Here is a 19,902-nt window from a genome sequence, read left to right on the forward strand (position 1 = left end):
TCATTTACAGCACGAGGGGTGGGGAGCACCGCAACCCAGCCCCCCAGCCCAACACCCCATCCACCCGGAGTGAAACGAGCCTTTGCAAGTGGTCTTAGGGACGGACCACAACTGGTAAGACAGAGGCAGAGGACAACTGGAAATCTACTGGACTGCCTTCTGAAACCCTGCAGAATACAGAGACCCCAAAAACTTCATACGGCAAAGCAACGGAAGAGGCTACACAAATATTTTGCAAACCCTTGAAGAAATGGATGAGCCTGCCAGAAATGAAGAGGAAATACCTTTGCTCAGGAACTTAGAGCACAAAATCAGAAGGATGAGCCCCAGGAGTTTCCTGGTGGCCCAGTGGGTTAAGGACCCAGTGTTGTCACTGTTTTGGCTCAGGTCACTGCTGTGGTGCAGGTTTAATCCCTGGCCCCAGAACTTCTACATGCCACATGTAGAAAAAAAAAAAAAAAAAAAAGGTGACCCCTAAAGATGACAGATTCCACAGGTACACAGCGTCCTGTCAGTGCAGAGGGACTGACCCACACAAGACAGAGATTCGGAGCACAGGCCCTGAGCGGTCAAGCTTGGCATGAATCCACACTTACGTGGCCTGAAAACCCACGAGCCGCTGAAGCAGAAAGCAGATCTGGGACCGGAGCTGCCCCGGCTGCCTGGCCACGTAAACGTTCTCTCAAAGGAAAGGACGCTGACCTGGGTCTTCAGAGAATCCCCACACACAGTGACCAACAACTGTGAGTTCACAACAAAACCACGGAACACACGAAAAATAAGACTTACAAGTAACAGCACGAGGAACCCTTGACAGAGCCAAAATTTAAAAAGTATCAGATACTACAATATCAAGTACAGAATAGAAAACGGCTACCTATGTTCAAGAGGCACCCATGATTCAGATGGAAATGAAATGCAGAATCAGAGAGCTCCTGAGTGTTATAAACAACGAGGCGGCTCAAAAGATAACCTTGCAGAACGTACAAAAACGAAAACTATAATAAGCCGTGAAACTCCAGAGTAACGGACCCCTGGGAAAGAAAGGAGTGACCCTGAACAGAAAAGGGAGCGCGAGAAACGGCAGCCAGCAGAGCAGAACCAGGGAGGAGGAGCCCAAGGAGGCAGGGGCCGGCGCCAGGGGAGCTCGGAGACCCCAGAACTGGCCCCTGGGTGCAGCCGGACACGAAGGAGCCCCGGGGCGAGTGAGAAGAAACAAGCAGCACGGCGGGGAGCGGGGATGGGCGGCGGCTAAGCCGGCCAGCGGCAGGACGGCTCCCCTGAGGAAGGGCCTCAGCGTCCAGCGCGCCCAGCATCCCTGCTCAGGGTCCAACTGAGCGCTGCACGGTCAGGCGTGTACCCAGCAGGGCGGTCGAGGTGAGGAGGTGGGCACTGGGTGTGGCTGCCCATTTCGGGGGCGCCGAAAAGCTTAGCAGCCAAGGCTTTTAACATATACTGTGATGCAACTTTCTCAAATCAAAACTACTGCAAAAATTCCATAACAAGCCGTAGAGAAAAACAATTTTTTGGGGCCTGGCCCATAGCATGCAGAAACTCCTGGGCCAGGGACCAAACCCAAGCCACAGCAGTGACCTGAGCCACAGCAGTGACGCCAGATCCTTCACTGGCAGTGACGACACCAGATCCTTCACTGGCTAGGGGACCAGGAAGTCCCAACATTTTAAATCAAGGTGGGATCAGCAATAGTACCCTGCAGGACATACGAGAGCCTGCGGCAAGAAGAAAATCGGTAACAGTGATTCAGTCCATTAACAAAGGAGGAAGGAAATCAGAGCACAGGCCTGCCAGGGAAAATGCTTGTTAGTGTTCCGTTAAAGGAGCTGGCTTCCCCTCCATGCTTGGTTTGACAGGATGAAGCTCCGCGGCTTATCTGTCTCTGCAGACACACAGGCTGGCACAGCACCTGGACCTGCAGAGTGACCAGTGCCAGCACTGTTTCCGATGGGGAGGGGGAGCAAGCCCAGCAGGGCGCCCGCGGAGCCAGGCTTCTCCCCTCCCAGCGCCAAGGGCATTTCAAAGTCAAGGCAACATCACATCCCGACCAGAGGACAGGACCAGACCAGCACCGCTGGCAGCAGTGACACCAGGTTCTCAAGTTACGGCCCTCAGCCTCACCACGGGCCACAAAAGGAGCCAAAATTGCAAATGTTTTCAAGTTTTCCTGACAATTTCTACCCATATCCAAAGGCCATGCACCAGTAACTCATTTAAGGAGTCATTAGGGGATGTTCAAATGTCACATTCATGAGGAAATTCAGCACATTAACAGCATTTTCTGTGATCTCCAACCCAGGATTGCAAGAAGAGGAATGTCCCCCCTTGAGAGCACAACGCAGAGAGCTGGCATTTCCCACGGCCCGGCACAGGGAACCGTGTGGGACTGGGCCACTTTGCAGTACAACAGAAATCGAGGAAACGCTGGCTATCAACTACCCGCTACAAAAAAGTCTACGTACTTCCTTCTCGGCTTCCAGGCTAGAGCAGCAGGGCCGAGCCACTGCAGCAGACGCGGCATGGCCCACAGAGCCAGAAACACCTCCACCCAGCCCTCGCAGGGGAAGTCTGCCTACTCCTGCTCTACAGCATAGCACGAGGCCGAGCCAGGCTTCTCCATGGCTTAAACGGCAAGGCTAACATCTGCTTATAACTGAAATATGTGGGGCAAACTCCAGAAAATACATCTAGCTGAAATTCTTCATTGACTGTCATTTAACTTTAAGGTGGCGAAAACATTTACAAGTTGACAAATATCTAAAATTTCATAGTTGGTCACAATCCGCCATCCTTACTTAACAAGCTAAAACAGAGCAAAAGTAACTGCCAGGCCCACAGTGCCCCCTGACCCCAGGCTATCGCCAGGCTATGCTGCACACAGAGGACAGAGACTTCTCCAAGGTCACACACACCAGGTCTTAGGAAATAACAAACCCAGAACCACCTTCTGTTTCTTATGCAAATGTTTTCCATTCCGAGATTTCTCCTCTGAGGAAAGTATTTTGTAAACACTGTATCGAGTTTCCAATTGCAAAAGAGAGAGGCTGCCCCTTCGAGTCCCCTTCAGGTTTTTTCACATTAAAAGCAAACATCACTTTCCAAACCACAGCAGGACTGGGAGGTAGGACTGGGAGCCAGTTTTTATTCCAATGACCAAAAGAAGTAGGCAAATTCTGCTTCCCACCATGAACCTAAGCAGAACACACGTAAAAAATGGATTAATGGGCTCCAGAGAGCCACTTCCCAGACTCGGCAGGCTTGAGAGTTTGAGCTACATCTGACACTGACAACAGAAGAACCGAACGCGAGGCCAACCTAGGTATCAGCCAACTTGAAACACCACAAAAGCAGTAACTCTCCTTGGATGAAAAGGCCCTCTCTTGACCAGACACACCAGGCTTCGCCGGAAGCGGACAGGCCCCCTGGTGAGCAGTCAGAGAGCTCTCGACTGCCTGACGTCCGCGGCTGAGTCACCAGGAGCAAAGGTGACGCAACTTGTCCTTCACGGTGGAAGAAACTGGAACGTGTAACCTAGAAGCTACAAAGAATGAGCACAGCCAGGACTTCAAAACAAACCAGCAGTAAAACAAAGCCCACACACCAGTCATCCAAAACTAACATCTGAAGGAGCCAAATTAGCACCATCCATCAGGCAATTCTGTGGAACAAGGAGCAATAAAATTCTTAGAAGAGACTCTGCGCACGTGACGCGAGGGCCAAGCAGCTGGCAGAGCAACACAGACATTTCGGATCAGATGACGGAGAGGAACTGGCAGTGAGAGGCCCACACAGTTTTTAAGAGGAATAAACCTCTAACCACGCTTGTTTTAGACACGCGGCCCCTCCCCGGTCAAGTCAGAACCCCAAGCCCCACACCACATGCAATCCTCATCAAACGCCTTCGACTCCCCGCCGTCCACACAAGGTGTCGGAGCAGCACACGCCGGCCCTGGCCAGGAGGGGCCGCCTCGAGGCCAGGCCCGTCTCCGGGAGCCCTACCTGCGCTCCAGGGCCCAAGGTGGGAAGGCCATCCTCGCTGCAGAGGCAGGCAGGCCAGGCCACAGGCCCTCGGGGCCCGAGCTGACCGGGGCGGCTCCCCATCCACACCGCCGGTGGCCGCGGCCTGCGTCCTCCCCCACGGAGGAGGGAGCTGAACGCACAGCTCCAACGACTCTCACTGCCGGGTCCCAAGGCACGGAGGGCGACCTGCCACCTGCTCTCCAGCGGCAGGTTCAGGCACCCTCCCCGTGCGTGGGCCGTCACAGCCCGCGGCCCCCACGGTCCCGCACACACACGTCTCGGGACTTAGGGGAGAACTTTCTCTGGACTAAGCACGCAGAAGTGGACGGCCTGGCCCAGGCAGGTGCCCGTGCTGTTCAGTGGGTTCAGCCCCGCTGCCGTGTCTCCCTCCCACCTCCGAGCAGACAGGAGAAGGCCTTACTGGCCTCATGTCCCCTGGGAAGCTCAGAGCTGTCAGACTCGGCCCCTCACTGAGACGGAACGAAATGGTCGCCGTCTGCAGCGCAGCCGAGGCCAAGGGCCGCTCACGCCGACACAGCTCACGGCGCATCTTCTGGCAGCTGCCCACCACCTCTCATGCAAACGCGCATTCGATTATTTGCCTTTTTCTTAGAAAGGTTTTTTTTAATGTACAAAAAATGATCAAACTAGAGCGGTCGAAACCCTCATTTGGAAAATGCCTTTCACAAGAACCGAGGATGGAGTTCCCTTGCGGCTCGGTGGGTGAACACTAGCATTCTCACTGCTGCGGCACAGGTTCGATCCCGGGCCTGGGAACTTCTGCATGCCGTGAGCACAGCAACGCCCTCCCCACAAAAAAGAAAGAACTGAGGTTATGTTCAACACTGGCTACCAAGTTACTAGACCCATTCAGCAGATGTTAAACATTTTGCGGCTGAAAGCTCTATTGCCTGGAAAATACTATACATTGGTTTCAGACCTCAAATGTTGGAGATCAGCATTTTAGAAGCTTGGCTGACCTTTGTTAATATCTGAAAATGCTGCCAACTCCAAATTAAAGAATTTGACTATTACCTAAGGTTTGTCTCCAAATTGTACTTTCCTCTTCAAAATATGTAACTGTTAACCAATATCCTAGAAATTTTGTTAGAATGTCTTTAAAGGTGACTTTCCTACTACCTAGGATTACTAAAGTTTTAGGTGGAAACAATTTAGAAAGCTGATCAAGTTTGGAGAGTCTTCTCAAGTGGCATTAAGCCCCCCCCCCATGTGAACAGATGTCAGGCCACCCAGGTGACACTGCGTCTGACTCCCACCGACCAGGAAGTGAATCTCTGCACTCACAGCTCACTCAACAGCCTGCGCCAAGCGCCTCTGCGCACCAGGCCTTGGGACGGCAGAGCTGAAGGCGAGCTGGGCCTCTGGAGGTTTGCAGGGAAGGGCAGACAGACACGGAAGCACCCCGGAGCACACTGGACATGCGCGGTCAGGAGCCGCGCTCCAGGCTCAGTGCCCTGAGCTTAGCTCAACAGCACTGCCATTGTTTTACGACACTTTACAGAAACGCTTCCAGAACCGTGCTCTGCGAGAGCCCTACCTGCGCAGACAAGTCTCCTGCTCTTTGGAAGCTGGGTCTATGGGGCCTCGGGGAGCCGCCCTCCCTGCCCCTGTCTCCTAGCCTGCCCTGCCAGCAGGCCCCTCGCTCCAGCTGGGACCTCCCCCAGGTGTGGTCCATACTGACCCTAAGAAGCATCTAGAACAAGGTGTCAAAAGGCCTCTTGTGGCCCGTGTCAACAGAGACTGGCAGAATCGTAATGACAGATGATGGGCAATGAGGAAACGCTAATGAGGAATTAAGTACAAAAGAAATGGGGAGGATTGAAGAGACTGGAAGTAAAATCCTCATTCCTGAAGCCCAGATCTCTAACGCGAAACCAAAATTTTGTTTGTCCAGCTCCTACTGAGTGTCAAGGAGCATGGCAGGACCAGTGCCAGGGACGGCAGCGAGGCAAAACAAGACGCAACCAGGAGTCCCTAGGGGCCCACAGAGCAGGCCCGGTGCTAGCACGGGGGCTGGCGGTGCTTTGCAACCCCAGGGGCAGGGTGCCATCCCAGAAACGGCACACGCCCTGCCTGTGCGGGACACTGTGTGGGCAAGACCTAATGACCCATGGCCGGAGGTGAAGGACAAGGACAGATGCTGCAGAGGACGGGGCAGCCCTGGGCACGTCTCAGGCCAAGGGCTGGCTGAGTACGCAGAAGCACGCGGAGAAGGAGAGGACGAAATCCGCTGCCAGGGGCTCCTCCTCAGCTGGCAGCACTGACTCCCCCGGCCTTGGCAGATGGAGCCTGGTCCAGGGCTGGCCTGGGTGCCCAGAGTCCTGTCACACAGCAGACACCTGAGAGGCTGATGTGAATGCAAAAATTATCAACAGAGAACACAGTCCTGCTATGGCTAGATGGTCCCCTCCTTGGAGGTACGGGTGCCAAGGCGTAAAAACACACAGCCAACAGCAACCCAGTCATCCCGCTGGCGGCGCAAAGCACCCTGAGAGGCCCCGAGGGCTGGCTGGTGTGTCTGGCCACCAGACGTTGGAAGCTTCTACATTTGCAAAGTTAAAAAAGGGTCTCTAATGTCAAGTTCGAGTTCACTTCCCTTGAGAGTCTAGATAAATTCAGGTCAGGGCTGCAGGCAGGCTGCCTCAAGCACCAGAGTGAAGTGTCCGCCCAGCTCTCCATCCGGACGCGCGCAGCCTGACACACGAGGAGGAGGGGCTGCGGCCTGATGATCTTTCCATTCAAAGCTTAACTGAGAAAAGTCAACATAAACCAAATTAAAAAGGTCTTGAAAAAACAGGCAGACCAACTGGGGCTAGCAAGAAATTAAAGGGCCCGAGAAGACGTAACCCTGAAAACAGTCACAGAGGGCAAGTCGCCACAACGTCCCACTTGCCACCAGAGATGGCCCTGGCGCCCCTCAGCAGAATCGAGTCGGTTATAAGGCCACTGACACCCAGGGCCCACAGGGACGTCAAGGAAGGCAAAAGGAACAGGGCATCCCAAGCCAGCCCTTCATTCTGGGAAAACGCGTCATGTCGTGATAAATCCAAAGCCGCCCCTTCCGGCAGCGCTGCCAAACGGTCCACAGGGACCCCAGGGCGCTGAAGGCTGTCACAGCACGACTGGGAGAAAAGAGGCTCAGAAGGAGCCAGTGGGGGTTGGGGGAGAACTCGGAGACGCTGAAGCAAGAGAGGACAACGGATGGAGCAAAATCCCAGGGGGCAGCTAATCAAAAGCTCAGCGAGTCCAAACCAGAGGTGGGAGGACGGCTTACACTCCAAACACCCCCAAAGGCCCCACGTTCCTCTGACACACGGGAGAAGAAAGGGAGGGAGGGTATAAATGATGAGTGGCCAGAGGAGGACTCGCAGGCCGCCTCCAGGTCCTCCCCGGTCCTCCTGGGCGGGGCAGCGGGAAAGGAAGCCACCTGCTGGGGCACCGCCCCAACCCGGGACCTTCCGCAGGCCACAGTGTGGCCAAAAAATGCATACCCACATAAACAAAAATTAAAATCCCCATCTCTGGGTCTGAGGCACCTGCGCTCCTGAAAACGAGCAGCCTCCGATCACGGACGTGGCCAGGGGCTGAACCCCAAGAAAGAGGCAAGCGACAGTCCGAGCAGAGAGAGGCCGAAAAGAAGGAAGTATGCGTGTGGTCAAGAGAGGGCCTGGCCCCAGCGGCTGCAGCTGGGAGAAAGTGGACACACGCTGGGCGCAGCAGGATGCAGCCAAGGAGAACGGGGAGGGAGGACCCGGGCGGGGGCGGGGGGCAGGCGGAGGACTGGCGACAGCAAGCCAATGCCTCTGCCAGCAATTCTCCCACCTCCCACTTTTCAAAAGGACTGAAGTGGATCCATAGGCCACTGGTGGACAACACACCAAACGGGCTAAGTTGCGCGTTTCGTTGTCTTCTAGGCAGCGCTCACGCGCAGCTATGCCAGTTAAAGAAGCTGAAAACAGACTGCGGAGCTCGGTTCCGGAGGCGAGGGGGGGCGAACAGCCCAGCCGCCTGCTTCCGCTCAACACGGCTGTGAGTTGGGAACAGGATCCAGGAGCAGCCAGGTCAGGGCCCTGAAACGGGAACAGCAGCAGGCGGAGTGGGACTAAGACCAGAGCTCTAAGAAGCACCAAACCAGCAGTGAGCTTCCCACTCAGCACGCACCCCGAGCAGCACCGTGCCCCAGGGCGGGCAGCAGGAGAAGCTCTGCTCAGGCTGCTGGGGTGGGAGCCCCCGGGACCTTCCTCGCCACCGGAGGAACGGGGACCCCCCAAACTGTAGCTCGCCCGGGACCTGGGCACAGCTGCAGAGGCGTGTGACACCTCAGGCTACATAAAAGCCCAGCCAACCTTCCCGAGGAGGACTGAGGAGGGAGCCCTGGGGACTCACAAGGACCAGGACGTCGTGGAGTCAGAGCTCAGGCAAGTGACCCCACACGGGGGCGTCCTGGCCTCGCCCCAAGCGTGTGCGTGTGCAATGATCATAAACAGCACAGCCAAGACCCTGAGAACGGAGGCAGTGACCATCACCCAGGCACCCGAGAGCGTCCACGAGGGGCAGACCCAGGAGCACTGAAAAAGGCTTTTGACAGGGGAGCCGACACGGAAGCCATGAACAGAGAAGGCTGGTCAGACCTCGCAACCTGAACCCAGCCAGGCTCCCTGCCTGCTGAAACAAAACATCAACATTTTCCACCAGATTTAGGGAGCTCCCAGCGTGGCTCAGCAGAAACGAATCCGACTAGCACCCATGAGGACACAGGTCCGATCCCTGGCCCTGCTCTGTGGGTGAAGGATCCGGCGTGGCCATGAGCGGCTGTGTAGGTCGCAGACACGGCTCGGATCCGGCACTGCTGTGGCTGTGGTGGAGGCCGGCGGCTACAGCTCCGATTCAGCCCCTAGCCTGGGAACGCCGTGGATGCCGCCCTAAAAAGACAAAGAAACAAAAAAACGAAACAAACCACGAGCCTGTCAATGTCGCACACGTACACTTTGAGGCGGGTACACTGTCCTGGCTTCAGGTCCCCCAGAAGCTGCAGTATGGTGTCCAGGAGCACCCGACTGGAGGTGACCAGGAACTCACGGCCACAAGCTATGGCAGCAACATCTGCAACAGAGAAAGGGGAGGAGGCGTCAGCATCACGGTTACCTCAGCACCTACAAAATCTGTCCCAGACAGACAGACAGGCTGCTGTTCTCCCAGCAGACCCAAGTAAACACAAAACAGTCGACGAGGCATTAAAAAATGGTGTTATCCACAAAGCTGACAGCCCAGAGAGGGCAGCTGACCACCAGGGCAGTCACTGGGACAGGGAGGGAGGCCCTGGCGACAGAAGGCCTCGGCGGCGGTGGACAGGGCACTGGCTCTGAGCATGTCTGCAGCCTGACCGCAGCACAGAAGCGGACCCCAGCCTCCAGGCTACCGGATTGAAGAGCCGCGGGCAGCCGAGGTCCAAGCCTGGGACTGAGGACACTAAAACTCCCTCTCAGCCCCGGGCGTGCCCTCCTGCTGACGTTGACCCACCGCACGAAACTGAGATCACGAGGTCAAAAGGGAGCAGAAACACGGATTCCGAAAAGCCTGTTCCGAAACGGCACACCCTGTGGGGGGTCGGCAAGTACCCCGAATCCTCAGGCCCGAGGCCTGCGGCACCAGCACGGAGACCTCACGCGTCATCGCCCGGGCTCCCTGCGGCTGAGGCGGCTCCGCACCCGCCCAAAGGCCTGCAGGGGCACCTCGGGGGCTGCCCAACATCCCGTGTGCGGGCCAGGGCCGGGCCTGAGCGGCTCTGACAAACGGAGCACAGCTCCTCCCCGCCGCCGTGAGCCCGTCAGGAAGAGGAGCTCGCGGCAGCCCCCGGGGTCCCCGCAGACGCCCTCTTCCAGCTCGGGAAGGGCGGCGGTCGCTTCAGTTTGAGCGGAGGATTTTCCGAAAGAGGAGTAGCCCGGTGGCCTCGTGGTTAAGGACGTGGTGTGTGGCTGGGGTCACTGCTGGCACAGTTCTGTCCCCAGCCCGGGAACCTGTGCGTGCTCAGGGGTGGCCCAAAGAAAAAGGACGGCGGAGGAGTGCCGCCGCTTATCCTTCTGCCTCCGATTAGCTGTAACCTGAAGGCAGAACACACTGTCCCCTCGCTACCAGGTCCTGGGGAGGCCCGTTTACCCGTGTTGGTCTGGCTGAGAGGAATCAAGAGGGATATTAAAGTCTCTTAAACCTGAGGGGTTTCTTCCCATTTCTGCTGATCTTTCTGGCAATTTTGGCCTCATAAATTGGTGCTGGGTTTGACTTGGTATATAATTTCATGACATCTACAAGTTTCCTGAAGACAGGACGCTTCCCTGACACAACTCTAACCTTTTTTCAATGGATTTGAACCTGATCCATATTTTCTCTCATGTGAAAAACTCCTCCCACATGTCACTGGGACTGGAGGCCACTATCACATGACCCGCCCGCCCTGTCGGGGACAGAGCCCTGCAAAGGGTATGGGGGGCGAAGAAAAAGGCCCGACCGAAGGATCATTTTTAGAAGTCCGGGGAAATTCTCCTTCACACAAACGATAGCCTTGATCTGCCCACGCTGCGTATGATTCAAGAAATAACCACAGAACTGACTTAGCCCCAGCATCCCCACAGGGAAAAGAGTCTGCGGACCGAGTCAAGCAGCTGGCGCAGACGCCAAAAGGCCGCGGATGGTCCTGCTAAAGCTTTACCTAAACTTGCTCAATGCTCACCGAGCTGAAGCATGGGAGGCCATAGGCCCCAGGACCAGCTTAGCAGAAAGAGGACTAGTTAGGCATTCCTGGCGTGGCGCAGCGGAAGCGAATCTGACTAGGAACCATGAGGTTATGGGTTCAATCCCTGGCCTTGCTCAGTGGGTTAAGGATCTGGCGTTGCCATGAGCTGTGGTGGAGGTAGCAGACGTGGCTCAGATCTGGCGTTGCTGTGCCTGTGGCTGTGGTGTAGGCCAGCAGCCGTACCTTAGATTAGACCACTAGCCTGGGAACTTCCATGTGCCATGGGTGTGGCCCTAAAAAGCAAAAAACAAACAAATACATACATACATACATAAAATAAAATAATTTTAAAAAATGAAGAAGGACTAGTTAATCCCTGGTGCCAGTCCCTGCAATCACTTAATGCTACCTGTTTTAAGAAACCACAATGGCTGAGCATATGGATTCGTCCAAGATCTGCAAACGAGTAACAAAGTAACGACACCCCACCCGGCTACAGTGCCAGCCCCAAACACCAGCCTTTCTTTGAACCACCTGAAGCCACTTCTTCACAGCCACAGGCTAAATAATGCTCAGGCCTCCTTCGTGCCCCATTCGATAAAACTGGCCAACTGACTTGCCTTCACCTAGAAGAACCAACCTTTAACCCCGAGAGTTACATCCCCAGGAGTTCACTGAAGGTGACCTTGCAGTCTTACTTGCAGACCCTAAGGCACAATGCAGCTCTTGGTGGGTCTTCTGACCAACACGAGTGTAACCTCCTCCTACTGCCAGCAACCTGAGAACCTCCAAGGCTCCCTGTGCGCCCTCTCCTCACTGAGCCCCCGAACAAGGCACCTGAGCTTCTGAGGAAACCCTCCCATTCCAGCCTTTATCTAGGCCAAGAGAAGGACGGCGTCGGCCAAGAATGACTACAAAGCTCCCAAATTATCCAAGACAAACCACAATGATGGGAATTTCCGTGATTAACTGCAAACTGTAGATAACAGATACCAAATTTTCCTGAATTAGCAAGACCTCTGTGTGACTTGACTAAATCAAACACATCCGAACCGTGCCCCAGAGCCCTCAGGACCTCAAAATCTCCCCCGCAGTGGCCTCTAATATCGCAGACTGTCACAGAGCTTTCTGTCTAGTGGCTGAAAGGTTAAGGCCGGGCTCAGGGCAGTGGTTCTCAAAGTGGCCAAGGAGGGCAGTTTCACCCCCAGGAGACATCCAGCTGCATCTGGAGACTCTAAAGGGCGAGTCTAGGGAGGCCTCCAAACTCCTCCAGGGCAGAGAACACGCCCCACAAGGAGGCTGAAAAGCATGGCTCCAGGGACCCTGACCCAATGACACATGCACATCAAAGTCCTGTGCCTCCCAGAGCTTGTCACCGGACCCCCCCCGCCAGGGGGGCTTCCTGCCTCCAGGCTAGACCCCAGGAAGGGTTTTCCGTCTGAACCAGGACCTCCTTGAAGCCCGGGGGCAGCAGGCGCCTGAAGTCCCAACTGCCAAGGGCAAAAGCTCAGCCCTTTCTCCCCAGCCAGGTAATCGAGGAGCAGCCCTACTTTCTGCTTCTCACGCAACAGTACATCATCATCAGAGCCAGCACCTTGTGACACCTGCCTGACCACAGAGGGCCTCCTGGCTGCCTCCACGGCTCAGGAGGCGCCCCTTCCGAAGCCGACCTTGGCCCTGCTCTGTGGGGTCCCCCAAAGGGGAGGGCGACGGCAGGCTGGCTCTGAAGCCGCGCGGGCTGTCTTCCCTCTCACGGGCCTCGGCTCGTGTGTTCCCCGTCTGCCCCCGAGTCCCAGGCGCCCCTGGTCAGCCACTGGCCTGACAGCTGCTCCCATAAGGGACTCGGGCAGAAAGAGGAGGAAGTTCAGGGAGGCGCTCACACTGCAAGTCGGCTCTCGACCAGCCAACCTCCCCTACGAGGAGGCCGACAGCAGAGTGAGCTCCCCACTCCGTGGTGGGCCTCCAGGAGCTCAAAGAACCACCCCTGCCAACAACGCCGCCGCCCCGCACGGAAAAAGACAGACCGTTCTGAAGACGCAGGGGAGAGGAGCCACCAGGACGCGCAGCGGTGCAGCGGGACAGTCCCGCGGCCCTCAAAGGGCAGGACGTGGAGCTCCCCACGGCCCGCTGCTCTCCTCGAGACCCCGGGCTGGAGACTGAGAACGCGGCCTCAAGGGTGCGCAGCGGCCCTGGCCCCGGCGCCCGAGAGGAGAGCGGCCCAACACCCGTCCCCTGACCCGTCCCTCCAGACCTGGCCGTGCAGATCCGGCACCTCCTCCCACACACAGGCCCACGCGGGCCGGGGCTGGCGCAGACTCAGGCATCCTCGCGTGTCTAGGCCCCTCTTCTCACGGACTCCAGAACACAGGGCCGCGCAGGGGTGGGGGCAGAATGGACCCTGGGCCTCATTCCCAGCTGCCGCGCCGCCCCCGGGTCCGGGCGCGAGTGTGGACGAGGGGAAGAGGGAGCAGGAGACCTGAGGCTCCACGGGCCATGGTCATGGCCACTAGGGCACGTCGGCTGGCAGCTCTGTGGTACTACCACGTCCGTGTCAGTGAGCTGGATCCAGTCCCACCATACATGATTCCACTGCCAGAAAGTAATTTTGATTCTGCCCTCATCACCTGATACTGTTTAAATCAACAACCCAGAATTAAGAGGCAAAGAGTACAATTACAACTTCCAAATAGTCAAAAAGCAGAAAAAGGGGTTAGAAAAGGTAAGTGTTCCACCTGCAAGCTAAGCAAGTTAAACTTGAGAGGGGCTGCGGTACCAATGTCCCACCTTCTTCTAAGCTCTGTGTTTGTCCACTTATACAAGTTAGTGACCACGGGGCCCGCCCTGGAGCAAAGAGCGCCTGCTGGGCAACGCGCCGCGGCCTGCCCAGCTCAGGACACTCGCGACGGCGTGCCGCGTGGTGAGAGCAGCATCACCCCCACCCCTCCCCGCCACCGAGGAGGGTGAGGCCCAGAGGTTCCACGCTGGGAAGTGGACTCGCTGGGCCTCACCCCACGGCTTTTACACGGTGTCACCCTGTGGGGACAGGGACCACGATGGGGAGGAGCCTGAACCACTCCGACGCGGAAACAAATCCTTGGCATCCAGATGGCGCTCGGGGCGCAGTCAACTGGAAAGAGCTGCACCTCCACTCCTTAAAGGGGCAGAGGGTGATGTGAAAACCCACAGCGTGTCCCAAAGGCATCAGAGTGGAGGCTGAGGATCACCGGACACGCGAGGCAGGAAGAGGCAGGTGGGGCGGGCAGCTGCCTGCTCACCCGGGGCGGAGGCCGGACACCTCGAGGGCTGGCAGGAAAAGCTCGGCCAAAAGGCACCACAAATCAGCACTCCCTGGTGGCCTAGAGGTTGTCACGACTGTGGCACAGGGTCTATCCAGGCCCAGGAACTTCCACATGTTTCAGGCACGGCCAAACAATGAAAACTGCAATTCAAAAAAAGTATAGCTGGCAGCGAGATGGCGCTGCTGGTGGGCAGAGGGGCTGACTACAAATGGGGGGCAGTGGGGAGAGGCGGGAGGTAACAGGACCGCCCCACGTCGGAACGGCGCGTCCCCACCCAGGCCCGCACGCCTGTGTCCAAATGTGCGGAGCCACACAGAGCTGAGGGGAAAGCTGTAAGGGGTGAGCTCACTGTACGCGGACGTAACAGGAGGCTTGTTGAGGGGGCAGATCGCCCGAGAGCCACCCACGGTGCCCGCTGAACGACCCGCCCCGGGGAGCGGAGCCTGGTATCTGAGGTGCCCTGGGGCTCTGGAGAGCGGCACTCGGCTGAACCACCACCACACGGATGCGTCCTGTGAACTGCAGCGGCGCAGGAGCGCACGCCTTCCTCCTCGCAAGGGTTCCCTGGGAACCGCTCCAGGCAGGGAAAACGAAGCCAAGCTGAGCTCGTCTGCTGGGCAGCAGGCCAGCCTTCCCCACTGTCCCCCCACGGCCCCCCACCGCCCCCCCACCACCCACCAGCTGGCAAGTCAAGCAGCTCAAACTCAGAGCTCAGCAGAATGAAAAGTCACACACGTCAGAGACCTTTGAGGTCACTCGCAAATAACAGAACATCTAATTACCAAATATGCAAATACTTCCCGCTAAAAACACACTTTCAGGCAATTCTAAAAGGCAGAGCAATGCAAGCCTCCACCAACTAAAAGCGCTACGATGAAAGCACAGAAGGCTGTCCCACAGCAGATGAAAGTGGGGGCTGCACCAGGACCCTCCCAACACCATCTGCATCTCAACCCCTGGCCCGGAAGAAGAGCACCAGCTTCTAAGGGATGCTGCAGAGACTGTCCACACGAGGTCTACTCCTGCAGGATTTCAGCGGAAGGATGACGCCGTGAAGAAAAGGAAAGCTTCCTCTCTCTCCAACGGCAGAGTCATCCTGAGAGTGGCGGAAGATACAGCGGAGAGAAACGGGCAAAAAGGTGGAAACTAACAGTCACAGCAGCACATTTAACAATTTCACTGACTTCAAAAGAAGAGTCTTGGAGCTCCCGTTGTGGCTCAGCGACTAGTTGAGCACCCGGCTAGTGCCCGTGAGGATGCGTTTGATGCCTGGCCTTGCTCAGGGGTTAAGGATCTGGCATTGTCACAAGCTGCAGCACAAGTCCCGGGGGCGGCTCAGACCCCAAGTTGCTGTGGCTGTGGCGTAGGCTGGTGGCCGCAGCTCTGATTCGACCTCTAGCCTGGGAACTTCCTTATGCCGTAGGTGCGGCTGTAAAAAGAAAAAAAAAGAGAAAGAAGAGTCTTAAAACGCACTAGACCACACCGCCTCCTGCTATACGAAGATCTCAGCATAATCATTTAGTCATGCGCCTTTGTCTCTACAGCACTTTGGCCATAGAATTCTAACTATGTCATCTCTGGGAGAAATTCCACGATTCGTGGAGAACAGGACCTGCAAACTCATCCTGTGTTTCCTAAAACGAGCTGTTCTTACCGACCGACCCGCCTCAGAAGCATCTGGGCTGACGGTCCACGGCTCACACACCTGGTCCCGACCCCACATCCACCGAGTCGGACCCGCCAGGGCAGAAGCCTAGTGGAAAAGGTTCCTGACACCCCGCCTCCGATCGCTGCTCCGGGACACCCATCCGAAAGTCGCTCCGTGTGTAGAGAATCACTCACTCGTGACGATTCCGGCCAAAGCGAAAACAAACTGATTTTCATCCGAGTCCAGCTCCTTGGCATCCCCATCCAGTGACTTCACAAAACTCTCCATTGTCTGACCAGTGATGCTGAAAAACTTCACAGCTTTATCCTGAAAGTTCAGAAACGAAAGTCTCACAGCCTTTCACAGACACCAGGTCATTTTCAAAACGCCAGAGGACAGACCTTGGTTTTAATTACAGAAGCCATGTTTTATTTCGCTTTATTTTTGTATTTTGTCTTTTTAGGGCCACACCTGCGGCATATGAAGTTCCCAGGCTGGGGGTTGAATTAGAGCTGTAGCCGCTGGCCTACACCACAGCCACAGCCACACAGGATCTGAGCCACGTCTGCGACCTACTCCATAGCTCATGGCAACGCTGGATCCTTAACCCACTGAGCGAGGCCAGAGAGCGAACCCATGTCCTCATGGATGCTACTCAGATACGTTTCTGCTGAGCCATGACAGAACTCCCAGAAGCAATATTTTAAAATCTATTCCTTCGTTAAAAGTTTCCATTGAAAAGATCAGCAAAAAGGAGCTCGGGGCATGTAGTAAAACTACCCTGAGATGAACAGAATAAAATAAAAATATACATGGCATATATACAAGAGGAGTTCCCTTGCAGGGCAGGTTAAGGACCTTGGCGTTGTCACTGCTGTGGCTCGGGTTCAATCCCTGGCCCAGGAACTCGCACATGCCACGGGGTGGCCAGTATATATATATATTTTCATATACATATTTATATATATGGGAAAGACTTCAAATTTACAGTGACAGAAGTATTGGGTGAATTCACCCAAATATACTAGAAATAGACCAGAAAAATAAGTTCTTTGTTCTAGGCATGAAATCAGAGGTTCTCAAGCCTCTGGCAAGACTGTTTTTCAAATAAAATCTTAAGTGAAACTTCAACACAAAAGACAGTGAACAGGCTCATCTGGCAGTTTAAACCTTCATTACTCAGCAAAAAGCATTTCCAAGTTTGCAGCTCCTTGAAAGTGCTTCCTTGGGGGGCCAGGGAAGGGCTCTGAGAAACAGCGTGAAAACCAGTATATTTTATTACGAGTGGCACAAGGGAGCATCACGGGGTGAAATAAACAGTCTAAGCCAGGAGAGTGGAGTGATTACACAACTCTAGAACTTAGCTAAAAACCACTAATGTACAAAGGAATGCATTTTATGGCATGTAAATTATACCTCAATAAAGCTCAATAAGCTCTGAAACACATTTAGTTTCTCCATCATTTTTATTTCTGCAAGTGATGAGTGACGTGTTACTGGCCTCCACCCGACATGTTGCCACTCAGGACCACGTGACGCCCCCAGCGTCAAAGCGCAGTCCCCCGTGGGCTCCTCCTGTCCCCTCCACTGCGGGGCCACCGTGCCGCCACTCCTGCCTCAATCCCACAGCTCCGCCACTTCCATCCCCCACACCGCAGGTGCGGCCTGAGCCGCTGGACGAACTTCTGACTAGTTCTCCCGGCCAGTCCCACCCTACAACCCCACCCCTCTATCCGCACTCACTGTCAGGTTCATCCCAAATTCTCCCCTCGTCCTCTCACTCACTCGAAGCCCCTGAAGGACTCCAGTCCTACGGCCAGGACAAAGTCATCGGCCAGGCAGGAAAGCTCTTCCACAATCCCATCCCGCCCTCGCCGCCAGGCCTTGTCTGCCCACCTCCCTGCCCCGGGTCAGGTGACTCAGGCACTGTCCCTAGAACAGACTGCAGGCTTCACTCAGTTTATGCCAAGGGCCTTCCTCCCTGCCACTGCTAACTGTTCACCTTAATCAAAGTTCATTTCGAGGAGTTCCTGTCGTGGCTCAGTGGTTAACGAATCCGACTAGGAACCATGAGGTTTCGGGTTCGATCCCTGGCCTCGCTCAGTGGATCAAGGAGCCGGCGTTGCCGTGAGCTGTGGTGTAGGTTGCAGACGCTGCTCGGATCCTGCGTTGCTGTGGTGTAGGCCAAAGCTGCAGCTCCGATTAGACCCCTAGCCTGGGAGCCTCCATACGCCGCAGGTGCGGCCCTGAAAAGACAAAAGACCAAAAAAAAAGTTCATTTCTAATCTCTCTTCCCCTGTTCAGTTCCTGATGCGTGTGTGTGCACATGCTGTTAACGTACATGTGTCATACGCCCTGTTACCCATGGAGTAACATATGTACAAGCACTTTCAACCTCGTTAGGCACATAAATGCCAGGCGTTAACAAGGAGACGGGCCCACCCCCACAACACCACACAGATCCCGGGAGGGGAGGGATCTCGTTCATGCTACGCGTCCCCTGGGGCGGCAGGTGGCAATGGGCCCGACAGGGCTGTGTTCCAAAACCCTGTGGCGGACAAAAGAAATGGGTTTGGTCTGCAGGCGCCTCGGTGGGCACACCGTCCTGGTCACACAGCACCCAGATGCCCCGGCTCGTGCTTACGCCTCCCAGGATGGCTTTGACCACTTCCTCGCTGCTGGAGACGCCCCACAAAATGGTACAGGCTGCTGCCCCCATTTCTGTGCAATACTCTGCCTGCTGCAGGAGCTGCTGCTTTGCTTCATTCAACTGCTGTCGAAGAGCCAGCTTCTCCTGAAATCAAACCGAAGTAAAATCAGAGAAATGAATAGCCTTCCACCTCAAAATATCTCTACCATGTCTCCTTTCAAAGACATTTTCAAAGAAAAGAAATGCACAGAGAATATAGTAAATAGTTGGCGAATGAAAACCAGCCCTTAGGAAGGCATAAGCCGTATCTTTTTAAACTTCAGAGGCAAACATAACACCAACAGAAGAGAACGCACCAACACATCAGCATTCCTAAACCCCCCAAAGACCTGACTTCATCTTCCTTAAAGTAAGTTGGAAAACGAGGTCTTTCAGGTCCCAAGTGGCGAGACCCAGGAGAGCACCAACCCGGGCAGCTGCAGAAAGCGCCAACCTAACGCAGCAGTGCACACGCACGGCAAGGTCTCTGATAACGGCGCCTGCCACCACCAGGGAGCTCCCTCCACTTTTAGAAACGCCACACGAGGCAGCCCAGACCAGGCGGGACAGGCGGGAGCGGGGGCAGGCCAGGAGTGAGACGGAAGGAGACCCCGGCAGGCTCAGCCCATTACAGCCACAGGTCGGAGGCCAGGCAAGACGTCTCCTGCCCACCGGCGGCTTCCGAAGGAACAGAGCTGGCAAGTCTCAGCCAGGGTTCTTCACAAACACACCGTCCCCAGCATGCGGCCTCCGGCCCCACCAGCACTCCCAAAGGCTCGCCTTCGGGTGGGGCCTGGGTGATGTGGGGCCTGCCCACCCCGACCCCCCCCCCCAGGGTCACTATCCCGTTACCCGCTGTTCCCTTAAAACATGAGCACGTTTCCTTCCTCAGAGCATGGAAAGCACCCAAGTAGAAAAACCCAGCAGCCCAAGAGCCCACAAGGTGACGGTTTCAGTTCTCCTCTCACAGAGGTGAGTACAGGACAGTTGAGGCAGAGGGGCTTCCGCCTGAGGGGGACTAGGGAGCAGCAGCCCACAGACCAACCCTGCTGGCCAAGGGCCCTGCTTCACAGCTGCCTGGGGGCGATGCATTTGGTTCGCAGAGCTTCACACACACTCATACATGTGGTCCAATTTATTTGAGGGGAACCATGGTCCCTGAGCCAGGGACACCTGCTAACAAAGCTCTTTTCTGGAATGTATTAACTCTGAGTTTTTAATGCCTGGCTTCATCACAACAGTAGTCTGGGCTCTTAGATTCCCTCTTCAGCCACTCATGCCAGGGTGACATACGCAGACTCCGCACCCCGCCCTCCCTCCGGGACGCTGGCTCTGCTCGCAGGGAAGCAGGCTGCATCCCCAACAGTCTGACTCTGCTGCTTCCTCCACAAGGTCAACAAGAACTGTCTTCTACGGTCACATCTGGTGGCGGCAAGCAGACAAGCCCCAACACGGGGCTGCTGCACAGAGTACAGTAAAA

The 19,902-nt window shown here is 55.8% G+C and overlaps 1 protein-coding gene across 5 annotated transcripts in view; it reads right to left on the minus strand.

Moving 5' to 3' along the window:
* The window catches only part of HSF2BP (heat shock transcription factor 2 binding protein), an 83,799-nt gene that overhangs the window by 40,829 nt on the left and 23,068 nt on the right, over positions 1–19,902 (minus strand). For all 5 annotated transcript variants that reach the window (XM_021071073.1, XM_021071074.1, XM_021071072.1 and 2 more), the window contains exons 5-7: positions 18,378–18,527; positions 15,928–16,060; positions 9,042–9,159 (exon numbers count right to left, since the gene is read on the minus strand). In XM_021071073.1, coding sequence (XP_020926732.1) covers positions 9,042–9,159; positions 15,928–16,060; positions 18,378–18,527 — 401 coding nt within the window. The remainder of the gene's footprint in view (positions 1–9,041; positions 9,160–15,927; positions 16,061–18,377; positions 18,528–19,902) is intronic.

This window comes from Sus scrofa, chromosome 13 (assembly GCF_000003025.6).
Source record: "Sus scrofa isolate TJ Tabasco breed Duroc chromosome 13, Sscrofa11.1, whole genome shotgun sequence".
Classification (NCBI taxonomy): domain Eukaryota; kingdom Metazoa; phylum Chordata; class Mammalia; order Artiodactyla; family Suidae; genus Sus; species Sus scrofa.